This window comes from Oryx dammah, unplaced genomic scaffold (genome assembly GCF_014754425.2).
Source record: "Oryx dammah isolate SB20612 unplaced genomic scaffold, SCBI_Odam_1.1 HiC_scaffold_18, whole genome shotgun sequence".
Lineage (NCBI taxonomy): Eukaryota > Metazoa > Chordata > Mammalia > Artiodactyla > Bovidae > Oryx > Oryx dammah.
In genome coordinates, this window is record NW_024070202.1 from 91411227 (window position 1) to 91428868 (window position 17642).

General features: G+C 41.4%; 1 protein-coding gene across 1 annotated transcript in view; it reads right to left on the bottom strand.

Annotated features, from left to right (window-relative positions):
* The window catches only part of GRM8 (glutamate metabotropic receptor 8), an 866927-nt gene that overhangs the window by 487374 nt on the left and 361911 nt on the right, over positions 1-17642 (bottom strand). Inside the window, exon 5 of the mRNA XM_040259569.1 lies at positions 16996-17133. Coding sequence (XP_040115503.1) covers positions 16996-17133 — 138 coding nt within the window. The remainder of the gene's footprint in view (positions 1-16995; positions 17134-17642) is intronic.

Here is a 17642-nt window from a genome sequence, read left to right on the forward strand (position 1 = left end):
TCAGGCCCCCTGCATTTTGCTGTCAACATAATGACTAGATCCATTTCACTCAGTTTCATTTATTGGCCAGTGACTGCCAAACTCCTCTTTATAGCAAACATCTTTCCTCAACTTCACACACACATAATCAACAAACTGCTTCCCAGATATCTGTAGCTGAATATCTCACAGGTTCCTTCAATTCAACAATTCAACATATTCCACACATCATCCTCTCCTTCCCCTTCTTCCCCAATCATTCATTCAAATTTGATCCTCTCAACCAAATTTGAGACTCAAATCACTCAGATTTCCCAATTCCAGATCAACTTGTCATCCATAATTTTCGACTCCTTAAATATTCAATTAATTGCCGAGTCTTAAATCTCTCTCTTAAAATATCTCATATCCATCCACTCCTCTCCACCGCCCCCCCCACCCCAGTGCAGATACAGTCATCATAACCTGGGCCACTGTCATCCTTGGAGGAATTACTGTAATATCCACCTGGTCCCCTTCCTCCAGGGTTACACCTTGCCAGTGTTATGCTACAGCCAGAACAATCTTTCTAAAATGGAAATCCGATTGAGTCACTGATCTGCTTAAAACCTTTTTGTGCCTGTTCATTGCTTTTCAAAACAAATGTGAACTCCCTGATGAAGCATATAAAATCTTATTTGACCTGTCCTTTTCCTATTCTTTTCTCCCACCCTCTGGGCTTCCCTGGTGGCTCAGATGGTAAAGCGTCTGCCTGCAATACGGGGGACCCAGGTTCGATTCCTGGGTCCGGAAGATCCCCTGGAGAAGGAAATGGCAACCCACCCCAGTCTCTTGCCTGGAAAATCCCATGGACAGAGGAGCCTGATAGGCTACAGTCCATGGGGTACCACTTCCCAGGTGGCGCCAGTGGTAAAGAAGCTGCCTGCCAGTGCAGGAGATGTAAGATCACTTGGTTTCGATCCCTGGGTCAAGACGATCCCCTGGAGGAGGGCATGGCAACCGACTGCAGTATTCATGCTTGGAGAATCCCATGAACAGAGGAGCCTGGCAGGCTACAGTCCATGGGGTCACAAAGAGTCAGACAAGACTGAAGTAACTTAGCACACACCCTCTACCACAGCCATACTGAACTTCTTCAGCTCCTCCAACGGTCATCCTCTCTCTAGTCTACTGGCCTTTGTGCTTCCCTCTATTTGAAATAATGATCCTACTGATCACCTTTGTTCTGTCTAAATCTTGTTTTTGTTTTAATCTCAACTGAAATGACATCATTCTTCTCCCTATACAACATGAGGTCTCCCTGGTACATACTCTCATTCACCAGTCATAACACACCTCATTGCATGGATGTAGCCTAATTATTCATCTTCTTAATCAAACTTGCCCATGAGGGCAAGAACCATTTCTTTCTTTTTTTTTTTTCACTAATGTGCCCCCAACATCTAATAGTGCCTGATTAAAAGTAAATAATAAATAAGCTGGATTCAATTCATTCACTCATCCAATTGGTATTTTAAGCAATGGCTCCCCACTCCAGTACTCTTGCCTGGAAAATCTCATGGACAGAAGAACCTGGTGGGCTGCAGTCCACGGGGTCGCTAAGAGTCAGACACGATTGAATGACTTCACTTTCACTTTTCACTTTCCTGCATTGGAGAAGGAAATGGCAACCCACTCCAGTGTTCTTGCCTGGAGAATCCCAGGGATGAGGGAGCCTGGTGGGCTGCCATCTATGGGATTGCTCACAGTTGGACGCAACTGAAGCAACTTAGCAGCAGCAGAAATGGTGCCTAATGTTATCCTAAGTATTGGGATGCAACAGAGAACAAGACCAAGTCCCTACATCATGAAGTCTGTGTTTTCGTGGGGAACAACAATAGACTAGTAAACAAATGATAGACAAATAAACGCTTTTAAATTGAATGAATAAATACATTCTTAACTGATATTTTCTATTGTATTTTCCAACTGTCCTTTCATTATTCTGTTAGATAGAATAACCCTCCAAAACAGTATAAATGTAAGCATTTAAAATGCAACAGTACATACATGGCTTTTATAATCATGAAACCAAATATTCCAGTTAGATTTGACTGAAAGACACAGGCCTACATGTGTTTATAGAATTATATTCTCATTTCTGTATTAGCAGTGCAGTCAGAAATTGAAAGACAGATAAACTACCGGAAAAGTAAATTTTATTCTTAAAGACTCTTTTAATATAACTGTTTATAATAAGCTTTTCCTTTCATTAAAAATTGCCATTCCAATAAATAAAATATTTGTCAAATTTATGCCAAGCTAGGCACCAACAAGACTGTGGTCTGTGTGATTAGATTGACTAGTTTTCTGTGATTATGGTTTCAGTGTGTCTGCCCTCTGATGCCTCTCACAACACCTACCATCTTACTTGGGTTTTGCTTACACTGGACGTGGGGTATCTCTTCCCCATGCCGTGTGGAGCCACCCAAGATGGTCGGGTCATGTTGGAGAAGCCTGACAGAATGTGGTCCACTGGAGAAGGGAATGGCAGACCACTTCAGTATTCTTGCCTTGAGAACCCCATGAACAGTATGAAAAGGCAAAATGATAGGATACTGAAAGAGGAACTCCCCAAGTCAGTAGGTGCCCAGTATGCTACTGGAGATCAGTGGAGAAATAACTCCAGAAAGAATGAAAGGATGGAGCTAAAGCAAAAACAATACCCAGTTGTGGATGTGACTGGTGAGAGAAGCAAGGTCCGATGCAGTAAAGAGCAATATTGCATAGGAACCTGGAATGCCAGGTCCATAAATCAAGGCAAATTGGAAGTGGTCAAACAGGAGATGGCAAGAGTGAACGTCAACATTCTAGGAATCAGCGAACTAAAATGGACTGGAATGGGTGAATTTAACTCAGATGACCATTATATCTACTACTGCGAGCAGGAATCCCTCAGAAGAAGTGGAGTAGCCATCATGGTCAATAAAAGATCCGAAATGCAGTACTTGGATACAATCTCAAAAAAGACCGAATGATCGCTGATCGTTTCCAAGGCAAACCATTCAGTATCATGGGAATTCAAGCCTAGTCCCCAACCAGTAACGCTGAAGAAGCTGAAGTTGAAGAGTTCTATGAAGACCTACAAGACCTTTTAGCACTAACACCCCAAAAAGATGTCCGTTTCATTTTAGGGGACTGGAATGCAAAAGTAGGAAATCAATAAACACCTGGGGTAACAAGCAAATTTGGCCTTGGAATAAGGAATGAAGCAGGGCAAAGGCTAATAAGGTTTTGCCAAGAGAACGCACTGGTCATAGGAAACACCCTCTTCCAACAACACAAGAGAAGACTCTACACATGGATATCACCAGATGGTCATCAGCGAAATCAGATTGATTATATTCTTTGCAGCCAAAGATGGAGAGGCTCTATACAGTCAGCAAAAACAAGATCGGGAGCTGACTGGGGCTCAGATCATGAACTCCTTATTGCCAAAATCAGACTGAAGTTGAAGAAAGGAGGGAAAACCACTAGATCATTCAGGTATGACCTAAATCAAATCCCTTATGATTATACAGTAGAAGTGAGAAATAGATTTAAGACCCTAGATCTGATAGATAGAGTGCCTGATGAACTATGGATGGAGGTTCATGACATTGTACAGGAGACAGGAATCAAGACCATCCCCATAGAAAAAAAATGCAAAAAAGCAAAATGGTTGTCTGGGGAGGCCTTACAAATACCTGTGAAAAGAAAAGAAGTGAAAAGCAAAGGAGAAAAGGAAAGCTATAAGCATCTGAATGCAGAGTTCCAAAGAATAGCAAGAAGAGATAAGAAAGCCTTCTTCAGTGATCAATGCAGAGAAATAGAGGAAAACAACAGAATGGGAAAGACTAGAGATCTCTTCAAGAAAATTAGAGATACCAAGGGAACATTTCATGCAAAGATGGGCTCGATAAAGGACAGAAATGGTATGGCCCTAACAGAAGCAGAAGATATTAAGAAGAAGTGGCAAGAAGACACAGAAGAACTGTACAAAAAAATCTTCACAACCCAGATAATCACAATGGTGTGATTCCTCACCCTGAGCCAGACATCCTGGAATGTGAAGTCAAATGGGCCTTAGAAAGCATCACTATGAACAAAGCTAGAGGAGGTGATAGAATTCGAGTGGAGCTATTTCAAATCCTGAAAGGTGATGCTGTGAAAGTGCTGCACTCAATATGCCAGCAAATGTAGAAAACTCAGCAGTGGCCATAAGACTGGAAAAGGTCAGTTTTCATTCCAATCCCAAAGAAAGGCAATACCAAAGAATCCTTAAACTACCGCACAATTGCACTCATCTCACACGCTAGTAAAGTTATGCTCAAAATTCTCTAAGCCAGGCTTTAGCAATATGTGAACTGTGAACTTCCAGATGTTCAAGATGGTTTTAGAAAAGTCAGAGGAACCAGAGATCAAATTGCCTACATCTGCTGGATCATGGAAAAAGCAAGAGAGTTTCAGAAAAACATCTATTTCTGCTTTATTGACTATGCCAAAGCCTTTGACTGTCTGGATCACAATAAACTGTGAAAAATTCTGAAAGAGATGGGAATACCAGACCACCTGACCTGCCTCTTGAGAAACCTATATGCAGGTCAGGAAGCAACAGTTAGAACTGGACATGGAACAACAGACTGGTTCCAAATAGGAAAAGGAGGACATCAAGGCTGTATATTGTCACCCTGCTTATTTAACTTATATGCAGAGTACATCATGAGATGACCCTGCTTATTTAACTTATGTGCAGAGTACATCATGAGAAACGCTGGACTGGAAGAAACACAAGCTGGAATCAAGATTGCAGGGAGAAATATCGATACCCTCAGATATGCAGATGACACCACCCTTATGGCAAAAAGTGAAGAGGAACTAAAAAGCCTCTTGATGAAAGTGCAAGAGGAGAGTAAAAATGTTGGCTTAAAGCTCAACATTCAGAAAACAAAGATCATGGCATCTGGTCCCATCACTTCATGGGAAAGAGATGGTGAAACAGTGGAAACAGTATCAGACTTTATTTATTTATTTATTTATTTTTGGTCTCCAAAATCATTGCAGATGGTGACTGCAGCCATGAAAATAAAAGATGCTTACTTCTTGGATGGAAAGTTATGACCATCCTAGACAGCATATTAAAAAATGAGACATACTTTGCCAACAAAGGTCTGTCTAGTCAAGGCTATGTTTTTTCCAGTGGTCACGTATGGGTGTGAGAGTTGGTCTGTGAAGAAAGCTGAGTGCTGAAGAATTGATCCTTTTGAACTATGGTGTTGGAGAAGACTCTTGAGAGTCCCTTGGACTGCGAGGAGATCCAACCAGTCCATTCTAAAGGAGATCAGCCCTGAGTGTTCCTTGGAAGGACTGATGCTGAAGCTGAAACTCCAGTACTTTGGCTACCTCATGCCAGGAGTTGACTCATCGGAAAATACTCTGATGCTGGGAGCAATTGGGGGCAGGAGAAGAAGGGGACGACAGAGGATGAGATGGCTGGATGGCATAACCAACTCGATGGATGTGAGTCTGAGTGAACTCCAGGAGTTAGTGATGGACAGGGAGGCCTGGTGTACTGCAACCCATGACTGTGTGACTGAACTGAGCTGAACTGAGGTGCCAACATCGTATCTACATGATTAGAATGAAGAGCAAGATGGTTATTGGCCATCACTTTTAACCGATTGACTAATTTCACAAACATATAATGAATGCTAAGCAAATGCTAAGTCCTGAGGATACACACCCTGCCTACTAAAAGCTTCCAGACAAATCTCTTCATTTTTCTAACTACTGTCTTTTTAATAAAATATAGGTTCCTTGAGGAAAAGTTCTGGAGAAGTTCAGCATGTTATAGAGTTTTAACAAAAGTTATAAGTAACCAAAAAATAAGACTCCAGAAGATAGTGTCAATTTAGCCTTAGTAAACTCTGATCACACTTCCTTAAAAAAAAATCATTTAATTATTTGTTTATTTTTGGTTGTGCAGAGTCTTTGTTGCTGCATATGGGCTTTCTCTAGTTGCAGAAAGCAGTCACTTCTCTTGTTGTAGAGCATATGGGCTCACGGGCCTCAGTAGCTGCAGCCTGAAGGCTCCAGAGCACAGGTTCAGTAGTTACGGCACACTGGCTTAGCTGCTCCACCACATGTGGAATCTTCCCAGAGGGACCAAACCCATGTCCCCTGCACTGGCAGGTGGATTCTTTATCCACTGCACCACCAGGAAAGTCCCACACTTCCTTTGATGTCTCCTTTGCCCTAATGTACCCAATTGTTCATTCAGGTGAATACATTGTACACTCCTAAGAATTTGTATAAATATCTTATTTCATCTATGGTGATAACCATGGAATTCCCTCAAATCCCATGGATTGAAAGGAATCCCAAGGTACACTTCTCAGAGAATAATTACTTCTTTTGTAATGTAAAGAGTTGGCTCCTATATTTATCTGTTCTGTATGTTTTTTGAGGGAGAGGAAGAATATCAAAGTTTCTTAATATTGTATCATCTGTATATTCTTTCTTTGTTTTGCTTTGTTTTAATGAACTGGTTCCATCAACTGAAGTTTAATAAGCACTGAAGCAAAAACCATTTCTTCTAATGTTTCTGTACTTTACACATCCCTCCTTCATCCTCACTGGCTCAAGCCATATTATGGGTCTCCAAATAATTGGTTCTCAAAATTGCTTAACTGTCATGTACTTGCTCATATTCCCTTGACCATTTCTGCCTCCTTCAGCACAATATTCCAGAAATCATGTTTATTATATTCTCCAGAGGTACCTGAGACTCTCTATCAATCAAGCTAATGCCAGAGTCTATTGTACGTTTTGAAGGAAGAGATTTCTAGACTCCTAAATTCATTTTGACTCTATACAATGGATGTTCTTCTGTTTCACGTTACTGTCTGAAAAATGTAAGAGTTTATGTACCCTTGAAGTTTACTCATCAAGGGCACTTCCCTAAGCTTCCATATTTCCAGCAGTATTGGTGCTTCTCAGACCAAGAACAACAATCTGACCCCTTTAGAAGTTAGGGAGCTTCATATAAAGGGAATACTTAACCCTAAATATGTTACACATGTATGAAAACATTCCAGCCGCTATGCCAGGGAAAAATAGTAGAACAGATCAGTGAGACTCAACCCTCGCTGGGAAAGACTTCCAGAGCAGGAAAGGATTGAGGAAAGAATCAAGCATCAAGTCAGACTTCAGTCCTACCATCACCTTCAGGTAGCTATGGGGCTTTAGACAACTCACTTAGGCAAAATGGGTCTCAATTTCCTTTACTGAGAAATGAAAGAATTGAGCAAAATAATCTCTAAGGACCTTTCCAAATTCTTTATGTTTTTATGACTGAAGTGCAGGTTTTTTAAGTGTACAGCATATTTTTGTATCTCGATATGGCAAGCTTTCCTATCTACTTTGCAGACTGTGGAGATACAGGTGCATCTGTGTACATTTCTTTAAAATTTAGTAATTAAGCTTTCCAGTTTCAAATTTCCTAATGAGAAGACAAATACACACATACACATTACTGTATCTTTTTACTTCCCTAATCTAAATACTTACTGAAAATAGTACACTTAACACAGACAAGTGATAATAAATTTTTATATTTGAAAATTTAAAGTCTTATGTAGATGATCTTATTTAAGACATCTTGAGTTTGTCAGTAGTCTTTAGCACGGGTGAATGTATTATGCTAATTGAAACATCAGGTACTTTTGTTACCTCTATAAACAAACTCTTAATGCCCTCCTGTTACTCAAACTGTGGCCCGAGGCCCATGAACATTCCATGACCTGAGGCTGGTCAAAAACTCAGACTGCCTCACCCCAGATCTTTGAAATCAAAAGCTGCATTTTAACCAGGTACTCAGGTGATTTATATGCTCACTAAACTTCTAGAAGTGCTATTATATATTATAGTGCTTCCTGCACTGCTTTAAAATATGCAGGGGGTTTTCCTATAAGGGAGTGAATAAATGAGTGGCCTAACTGTACTTGGGTTTCCCTCATAGCTCAGTGGGTAAGGAATCTGCCTGTAGTGCAGGAGACCCAGGTTCGATTCCTCAGTCAGAAAGATCCCCTGGAGAAGGAAATGGCAACCTAGAGAATTCATGCCTAGAGAATCCCACGGACAGAGGAGCCTGGCAGGCTACAGTCCATGGGGTCACAAGAGTTGGACACAACTTAGTGACTAAACCAACCAACTATAGTTAGCAAAGTGAATCTCTACAACTCAGTGCCACTGGGCTTAGACTAACAGAAGCTTATGGTTGATAATTTCTCCATCTCTTTTACTATAGCTCTGGGTCTAGGCTCAATGGTAAAGAATCTACCTGCCAACTCAGGAAATGCAGATTTGATCCCTGGGTCAGGAATAACCCCGGGAGAAAGAAATGACAACTCACTCCAGTATTCATGCCTGGGAAATCCCACGGACAGAGGAGTCTGGTGGGCTACAAGTCCACGGGGTCACCAAAGCGTCAGATGCAACTTAGTGATTAAACAACTACCCTTATAAGTGGGGGTTGGGACCTCTCTGGCAGTCCAGTGGTTAAGACTCCATGCTTCCCCGACAGGGGACACAAGTTAGATCCCTGGGTGGGGAACTAAGATCCCACATGCCACACAGTTAAGCCAAAAAGAAGAAAATGTATATGTGAATGTGTGTGTATATATATACACACACATATGTGTGTGTGTGTGTGTGTGTATGTGTGTATAATAAAAATAAATAAATGGCAGGGGCCAGGGAACTGGATGAAGAGCTCTATTCTCTTCAAGACCCACTTACAAATATTACATACACAGAAAGTCAATATGAAGAGTATTAAAATATTGGACTCTTTTTCATAGGATAACAACCAATGTGTTATTTTTGTTTCACTTTTCAGCTGTTGATTTTAAAATTTCATAATACGTTACTGTTATATTCATAAAGTATCATAAAGAGGAAAAAGAAACACCTTTCAACTATGTGGTTAAAGACTCTGAAATAAGTAAATAATAAAACAAATCAAGGATATAAAATTCAAGTAGAAGTTCAAACAAAACAGACAAGGATTCCAGTTGCAGCTCTAGGACTGTGTGGTTTGTCAAACATTCACTAATCTTCTCTGGGTTCCAGTTTCTTCATTTACAAAATAAAAGAATGATCTTGATTTTATGTCCTAAACTTTAAAATTGTCCCAGCTTTAAAATTGTCCCAGCTTTAAAATTCTGAAATCCAGTACATCTGAAATCAATGCCCATTTGTCATCTCAAATGCACCTATTGAAATTCCATATGAAATCTCAGAAGTGGCCTAAATAAATCATTCTGGAATTTCTGCTATTTTATTTGCTAAGAACAGGAGCATATGAGCTAGTGGCCACCTCATGGTGCAAATGTAAAGATATTATCCCCAACAGACTTTTTCTCTATGCAAGGAGCAAATGAGGGTCCCAGAACACATTTGCATGCCAGGAAAGTTAATCTTAGTCTCCTTTCATTCTGAATCACCAAATCAAGTGATCCCGCTTGCTAACTATCCAGTTCACTCACATGGTCTCCTTGAATCTTCGTGAAAGGGTGAGAGCTTTCATCTCTGACCCAAAGCAGGGAAAGCTCAAGGTAGAATAACACCTGAAAAGCTACCTTGTTACTCTGGCCCCAGAGAGTAAACTGACAAGTCTTTCAGGAGCTAATTATTGAGCCTGCTATTTGGTTCACTGACAGAGTTTCTTGTTTGTGGGAAGAAACATATTTGTGCATTGCTTTTTCCATTACCACCATTTCTATCATCATAAATAAGAATCAATAGGCCATTTCGAGTAGCATATGCTCACACCATTTAGCATCTGAGTGTCAGCCATACACAAGCTAAGCAGCAGTGCTCCAACCTCCTGGCTGAGAATTCAAACCCACCAGACAAGGAAAGCAATTCAACTCATGAAGACAGTGTTTATGTCTGAGTGAGCAACCAGAAGGCAAGGGTAATCTATTCTTTGTAACTCTAGCAATCTCTGACAAAAGACTGGCCATCCTAAATAAATAAGTGAATAAAGAATGAATGAACAAATGGCTGAATGAGTCAAAAGGGTTTTAAGATGCTGGACAGAGGAGCCTGGCAGGCTACATACAGTCCACAGGAGTAGCAAAGAATCAGACATGACCGAGTGTCTGAGCACATGGAACTGACTGGATTTTGAGGGTGGGTCAGAGAATGTTATTTTGTAAGTGCAGCCCTATTTACAATTCATGATGCAGAAATGAAAGCCAAGACACTGTGATCTGAGAGAGACTGCCTTTGATGAGCAGTTGCTCTGCATTGCTCTAATTTCCCTACCATATTCGCTATCAGGCCTCACCAGTGAAAGTGAAGTTGCTCAGTCATGTCTGACTCTTTGCAACTCTATGGACTGTAGCCTACCAGGCTCCTCTGTCCATGGGATTTTCCAGGCAAGAATACTGCAGTGGGTTGCCATTTCCTTCTCCAGGAGATCTTCCTGACCCGGGGACTGAACCCAGGTCTCCTGCACTGTAGGCAGACACGTTACCGTCTGAGCCACCAGGGAAGTCGGCCTCACCAGAAAGACAAGAAATCAGAATGATGGCCATTCCAAAAGTCAAGTAAGACCTCAAAAGAAAAACTCTCCAAGGTCAATGAGGTCTTGCTGGACAAAACAAGGTCAGGCAAGGGACTGATCAGAGAAAGAGCAAGAAAAAGAAAAAATGAGGTGGTGGGGGGGAGGAGCAGAGGGGTAGCTCAGGCAAAGGCCTGAGTGGGAAACAGGTGTGCAAAAAAACTGCACCGAAACAAGGAGAGGTGAGGAAGACCGACCCCCAGTCCTCAAGGGAGGGTGTGGATGTCTGGATGGGGAGGGGCAGAAAGGCATCAAGTCTTCAGAAGACAGGGAAGGAGAGAAAGAGAGGGGAGAGGTCAGACAAATGTCTATAAAAGAATACCCATCACCACTGATAAAAAACCCTTTTTTCTTCTTGAGAAAGACAAAGGGAATTTTAAGTAGGATTAAGTAGTAGTAGCTTTCAGAACTCAGCAGCTCTCAGGAGCAATAATAAGTACATAAATAGCTAAGTGGATGGTAGGAATTACTTCACTTTGGAATGTGGCCAGCCTATCAAAGTTAACAGTAATATCACATCTTTTTGAAAGCTTTTTTGAGATTCTAGGGGGCAAATCATCTTAGAAAAACTGTACTATGTTAATTTTAGGAAAAGGATCCTCCTCACTGCTTGAAGACATTCTATTGCCTGAAAATTGATAAAACAGAAGTTCTAGCCTGCTGGGAGGCACTCTCTTATCCATGTAAATACATTCCAGTATTGCCCCCAATTGGAAGCAAATAATTATGTTCGCAGATTACCTTCGCCTAATGTAAAATTTTACTCAAAACAGAACCCACAAAAGATGGTCTTAGTACAACAAAAAGGACCTGTGGATATCCCACTTTCAGAATTCTCTAACTCTTGGACTCACTGTGAATATTAAGACATAAACTTTGTAAGGACTTCACTGTAGCTCAGACAGTAAGAATCAGCCTGCAATGTGGGAGATCTGGGTTTGATCCCTGGGTTGGGAAGATCCCCTAGAGGAGTGTATGGCAACCCACTCCAGTATTCTTGCCTGGAGAATCCCATGGACAGAGGAGCCTGACAGGCTGCAGTTGATGGGGTCACAAAGAGTCAGACACAACTGAGAGACTACTACTACTACTAAACTTTGTTAAGGCCAGATTTTGAAACATGTATAACTGTATATACCCATTTCTGAATTAGGTGGAACTGGGCAAATTGGAAATGCAAATAATGTCCAAATCCTGGGGCTTCCCCATTGGCTCAGTGGTAAAGAATCCACCAGCTAAGAAGGAAATGTTGTTTGATCCCAGAGTCCAAAAGATCCCCTGGAGTAGGAAATGGCAACCCCCTCAAGTATTTTTGCCTGGGAAATCCCATGGACAGAGGAGCCTGGCAGGCTACAGTCCATGGCATCACAAACAGTCAGACATGACTGAGCAACTAAGCACGTTCAAACCCTAGACACTTCTAGCCATGAATATCCTATAGATTTTTCCTCTTAAGTACATTAAGCACATTTCTTCTTTGTCTGCTAATGTGCTGATCGTCTTCTCTGCTTCCCAAAAACACATAAAAACTGGGTGTTGGTGGCAATTGGGGGTACAGATATCTTCTCTCACCATCTGGAAACATTCACGTGTTACTGTTTTCAAAAAAAGTAAGTAAGAACATTGCATTCTTTATTTATTTTCCACCCAGAGACAAGTTATTTCAGTATCACCCACAATGGAATTTGCATGAAAATCTGTTTACTGACCCCATTCCCTAAGGTTACATTTGCCCTAGCACTTGGAGTAAACACCATTTTCGTTGCACTAGAAATAGTTATAATTGGACAGATTGTTACAATTTTAGCAACACCCAAATAAATCAGAGGAATCTGAAGCAGACATGCCACCAAGTCTGGATTCTATAACACCTCAGTTCAGTGTTTCTGCCTGAAATAAGTATTTCTTCTACACCATCGACAGATGCTTAAAGGATATCTAAAGATGTCAACCTTTTTTTTAATGACTTTAGAGAAACTGATCATTCTGAAAACAGTCCATTAAAAAGCTCTATGATTGTATATTAACTCATATATATGAAATCTAGAACAATGGTACAGATGAACCTAATTACCAGACAGGAATAGAGAGGCAGATGTGGAGAATGGGCATGTGGGCAAGGCAGGGAAGGGGAGGGTGGGACAAACTGAGAGACTAGGATTGACATATATACACTGGGTTCGATCCCTGGGTTGGGAAGATCCCCTAGAGGAGTGCATGGCAAGCCACTCCAGTGTTCTTGCCTACCATGAGTTCATTCATTTCACTAACTGGTTAATTTTCATTAATATGCTCTAAACAACAATAGGATATAAACACGTGGATGATCAAATGACATTCAGAATTCAAAACTAAGCACAGTGTACAATATACATGAATGAAAAACCCATAAGGCCCTCTGTGGACAACTTCTTTCAAATCCTTCTATAAACTGACTGCTCTTTATGTCCCATTATTCACTGACATGCAAACTCATCATGAGATGCACCTCTCCTCTGTTCTTCACATTTCTCCATGCCACTCTCTGCTGACCCATCTTTTCCCTCATTTGGGAAGCTTTCTCAATCTTTTCTTGTTCTCAATCACCTCCTCCCTGAAGCTTTGAGTTTTACCACTTAAACTTATAATCGTACATTTTTTGAACTTCTTCGATATCTATGTCCAAATGTAACAGTTAATCATAAGATACTTTGATTCCCTTTACTTATGTACATGTTTGGGTATATCTCTCTTTCCCAACTAAATCACACGATTGAAAGGTAACACATCCCTTTTATGCCTCTCCTTCAAGTTTCTGTCATGATCCTACTCCACGTTTAACATCTTTCTCTTGATATTCTTTCTTTATTTTTTAAAGACTTTTTTTAATGCAGACCGTTTTCAATGTCTTTATTGAATTTGTTACAATTGTTGTATAGTCATTAAATCACGTCCGACTCTTTTGTGACCCCATGAATTGTAGCTCGCCAAGCTCCAATGTCCATGGGATTCTCCCGGCAAGCATACTGGAGTGGGTTGCCACTTCCTTCTTCAGGGGATCTTCCTGACCCGGGGATTAAATTCGCATATCTCCCACTGGCAGGGAGACTCAATACCAGAGTCTCTTGGGAAGCCTTTGTTACAATATTACTTTCCGTTTCATGGTTTTGGTTTTTTGGCCTCTGGGCATGTGGGATCCTAACTCCCTGACCAGGAATTGAACCTGCATCCCCTGCATTGGAAAGGGAAGTCTTAACTTTGGCCACCTCATGCGAAGAGTTGACGCATTGGAAAAGACTCTGATGCTGGGAGGGATTGGGGGCAGGAGAAGGGGACGACAGAGGATGAGATGGCTGGATGGCATCACGGACTCGATGGACGTGAGTCTGAGTGAACTCCGGGAGTTGGTGATGGACAGGGAGGCGTGGCGTGCTGCGATTCATGGGGTTGCAAAGAGTCGGACAGGACTGAGCGACTGAACTGAACTCAACTCAACTACCTAACCACCAGGGAAGTCCCCTGATATTCCTTCCCACCACCATGTTTATCTGAAAATATGCTGAAATTAGATGTCCTCCCCTAAAGAAATTTCTGTAACTCTGCTTCTTTCTCAAGTTCTCCCATCACCGCTACTTTGGCTTTTTTTGCTAAACTTCTTTTTAAAAAAGCATTCCTCCCTCTACCTCTATTCCATTTCTGTCTCCAGCCCTCACCATCCTCACCATCTGAGTCTCCATCAAACTTCTGTCCTTCAACCATGCCTCTCAGTAGCACTGAACACGCATGCACCCTAACTCCTCTCCTGACTCGCAGTCCATCTCCTTCCCCAACCCGCAATGCTTAATTTCTTCTTCTGGTCCCTCCCCTAGAGGGTTAGGTGGTTATCCCTCATCTCTGCTCAATTTTCCCTGGTAACTGCATCTCTGCCCTTGTCTTTTAACTTCCAAGTCTCCTCCATCTACTACTACCTAATCTGTATTTCTAGTGTCTTACACTAGGCAGGGTCTCAAACCTTAGATGCCACCTGCTGGGCAGTTCCATGGGGCGAGTTCAGAACCCAATTCCAGTTAGTCCTTCCAATAGTCCATTACCATTCTTGCTGTCTTTTCGATTAAGTAGTTTTCCTAGACCTAGCTGGCAGAGATTTGTCATTCAGAACCTCCATCGCTCACCACCACCCCCAGGGCATTCAGCACTCACCATGTCCTTTAAATACTACCTACTAGGATCTCTACTGGAGAAGGCAATGGCACCCCACTCCAGTACTCTTGCCTGGAAAATCCCATGGAAGGAGGAGCCTGATAGGCTGCAGTCCATGGGGTCGCTAAGAGTCGGACACGACTGAGCGACTTCACTTTCACTTTTCACTTTCATGCATTGGAGAAGGAAATGGCAACCCACTCCAGCGTTCTTGCCTGGAGAATCCCAGGGACAGTGGAGCCTGGTGGGCTGCCATCTATGGGATCGCATAGAGTCGGACACGATTGAAGCGACTTAGCAGCAGCAGCAGCAGCAGCGGCAGGATCTCTATACTCTGTGTTCCATCCCTAACTAGCACATCTCATGAGGCTGAGACTGTCCACCACTTGGGCTACGGGATGGACACTGACTTACCTTTCTCTTTTCTCTCCCCTTATCCCCAACCCTCCCTACACTTCTGTCAGAGGAATCTTTCTGAAGGAAGTATCTGAGCAATGTCCTAAATGAAATGCCGTATTTACTTCTACCCTACAGGTAGGCTAAAGCCCCAAATCCCCAGTTCTGGAGCTTCTAGGAAGAACCCCAGAACCCTGCATGAGCTGGCCTGTCCCGATCCTCTTCTGCTCTCACTCCCACACTCAGTCTCAATTACTCTGGTCTCCCTGACCTTTTATTTTTTGTTTTCTTTACCTTAAACTCAAGACATTTGTGCTAGATCCTAGTCACTCTTTGTGACTCCATGGACTGTAGTCTGCCAGGTTCCTCTGTCCATGGGGATCCTCCAGGCAAGAATACTGGAGTGGGCTGCCATGCCCTCTTCCAGGGGATCTTCCCAACCCAGGGATTGAACCCAGGTCTCCTGAATTGCAGGCAGATTCTTACCATCTGAGCCACCAGAGAAGATCCTTGCCATTTATGTCTGGTCTCACATGTTAGCTCCTTGGCAAAGCATCTTAACCAAAGGATAGTAATTGCTGCCTTCCCTCCTCCTTCCTGAGGCCACCTGGTCACCCTTTCTACATTTACTCTGTTGTATTTCTTCAATGCACATCTCAGCATCTGGAAGTCTCTGTTTCTTTATACATTTACTTATTTAGTGACTCTTCAAACTCAAATGTAAGACTCATGAGCACAAACTTTGTCTCACTTCACTTACTCCAGCTCCTGGAAGTCAGTTCCCTCCACTGGGGCACCCCTCTCCACATCCATCCTTGCTCCATTTACAGGGCTGCTCTAGCACTTCTCAGATTATATCTTTATTTGAAAACCTATTTCCAAAGGAACTAAATAGAGGGAAAGGAGGTCATATCAAAATGTGTGGGCCAAGGGGAATGCAAGAGAGGAGTATCTGGTTATAAGATGCTCATTCAGTATAGATCTTAATATAGAAGAGATGTATCTTTATTGAAATTATCCCTTTTTATGTTCTTTTTAATTATACTGTACATATTTCATTTCCATGTGTTAGTTTCTAATATATATATAAATGAGTATATAAATACATCCATTAATATATATAAATGGATTTAAAAGGAATGTTTATACAGACCTTCTATCTTGTATTGATCCTACTAAATGTACTGCTTAGTTCTAAGTAACTTTTAAAATTCCATAGATCTTTCCACATACACATTCATGTTATCTTCAAATAAAAAGTTAAATTCTAACATTCAAAAAATGTATATTTAATATCACTGTTATTTTTATATACAAAGTACAGAAAGTAGAGCATCAAAAAACCATAGCTGCTAGAGCAATGCAGGATCTGGGGGACATGGATTACAATAGTTGAAAAGCACTGTAAGCACATTTTGTTATGATCTGTCATCCTCACAATATTTTGAACTCCTGGCGAACAAACTCATGTCTTGTTTGTCAATATCCTACCAAACCTAATAAAGTACTTTGTCTAAAGTAGATACCCATAATTAAAAAAAAAAAAACAGAACTGAAATACTCCAGCACTGAACACACGGCACATGTTCAATAAATACTTGTTCATTGATTGCAAGAACCAATGTGCAAGTTTAAGTTTGTTGAATGATCAATGGAAGCTCGGCCCTGCTGAGAAACTATAACAAGAGATACAAGGAGGTAGAGGATGTTGTCATTACTACCCACATAGAAAAGCTTCATTTCTCAGGTAATGACAAACACAAATGCTCCAAGGAAAACATTTAAATGGTTACCTGTACATTTCTTTATATGACTGTTCCTTTTTCCATGTGATCCCAACTTGCATCCAAAATTCTCCTCCCAGAACTCTGCGAACCATACGTTTCTTCGATTATTGGCAAGAGTTCGGCTTCTAAAGTATCGATCAAACCCTATTTTAAAGAAGAAAGGTATGAAAATATTTTTTTCAAAATCAAAACCAAGTACTATCAGAAATTTAAATATATATTATATTATATTGTGATCATTGCATGAAAAAATATACATAACAAATGGGGGAGGACCAATAACCCAGAAATAAGGCTATCCCTGTGGCAAGAATCAATGGAGAACAAAGGGCAGCATCTCTACTCCCACCATTCACCGTTCAGGCATGCACAGCAGATTGGGAGTCATCCTCACCACTTCTTCCTCTCCTCTATGTCTCCCAGTGGCAGCAACCAGGGACCTCATGCTGAATATTTAGAACGAACTCAGACTTTTTCTCTTCTCTTTCCCCTAGTAGGGGGTCTATGTTCTGGGTTTCTGTGCTTCTACTCACCTGAAGATTTATCTGATCTGGATGTTCCCTTTTCAGCTAACTCAGTAAACTAATCACTACTAATGTAACCTTCTGGTTTTTTAGATGCTAATTCGTATCCAACTCTTTGCAACCACAGGG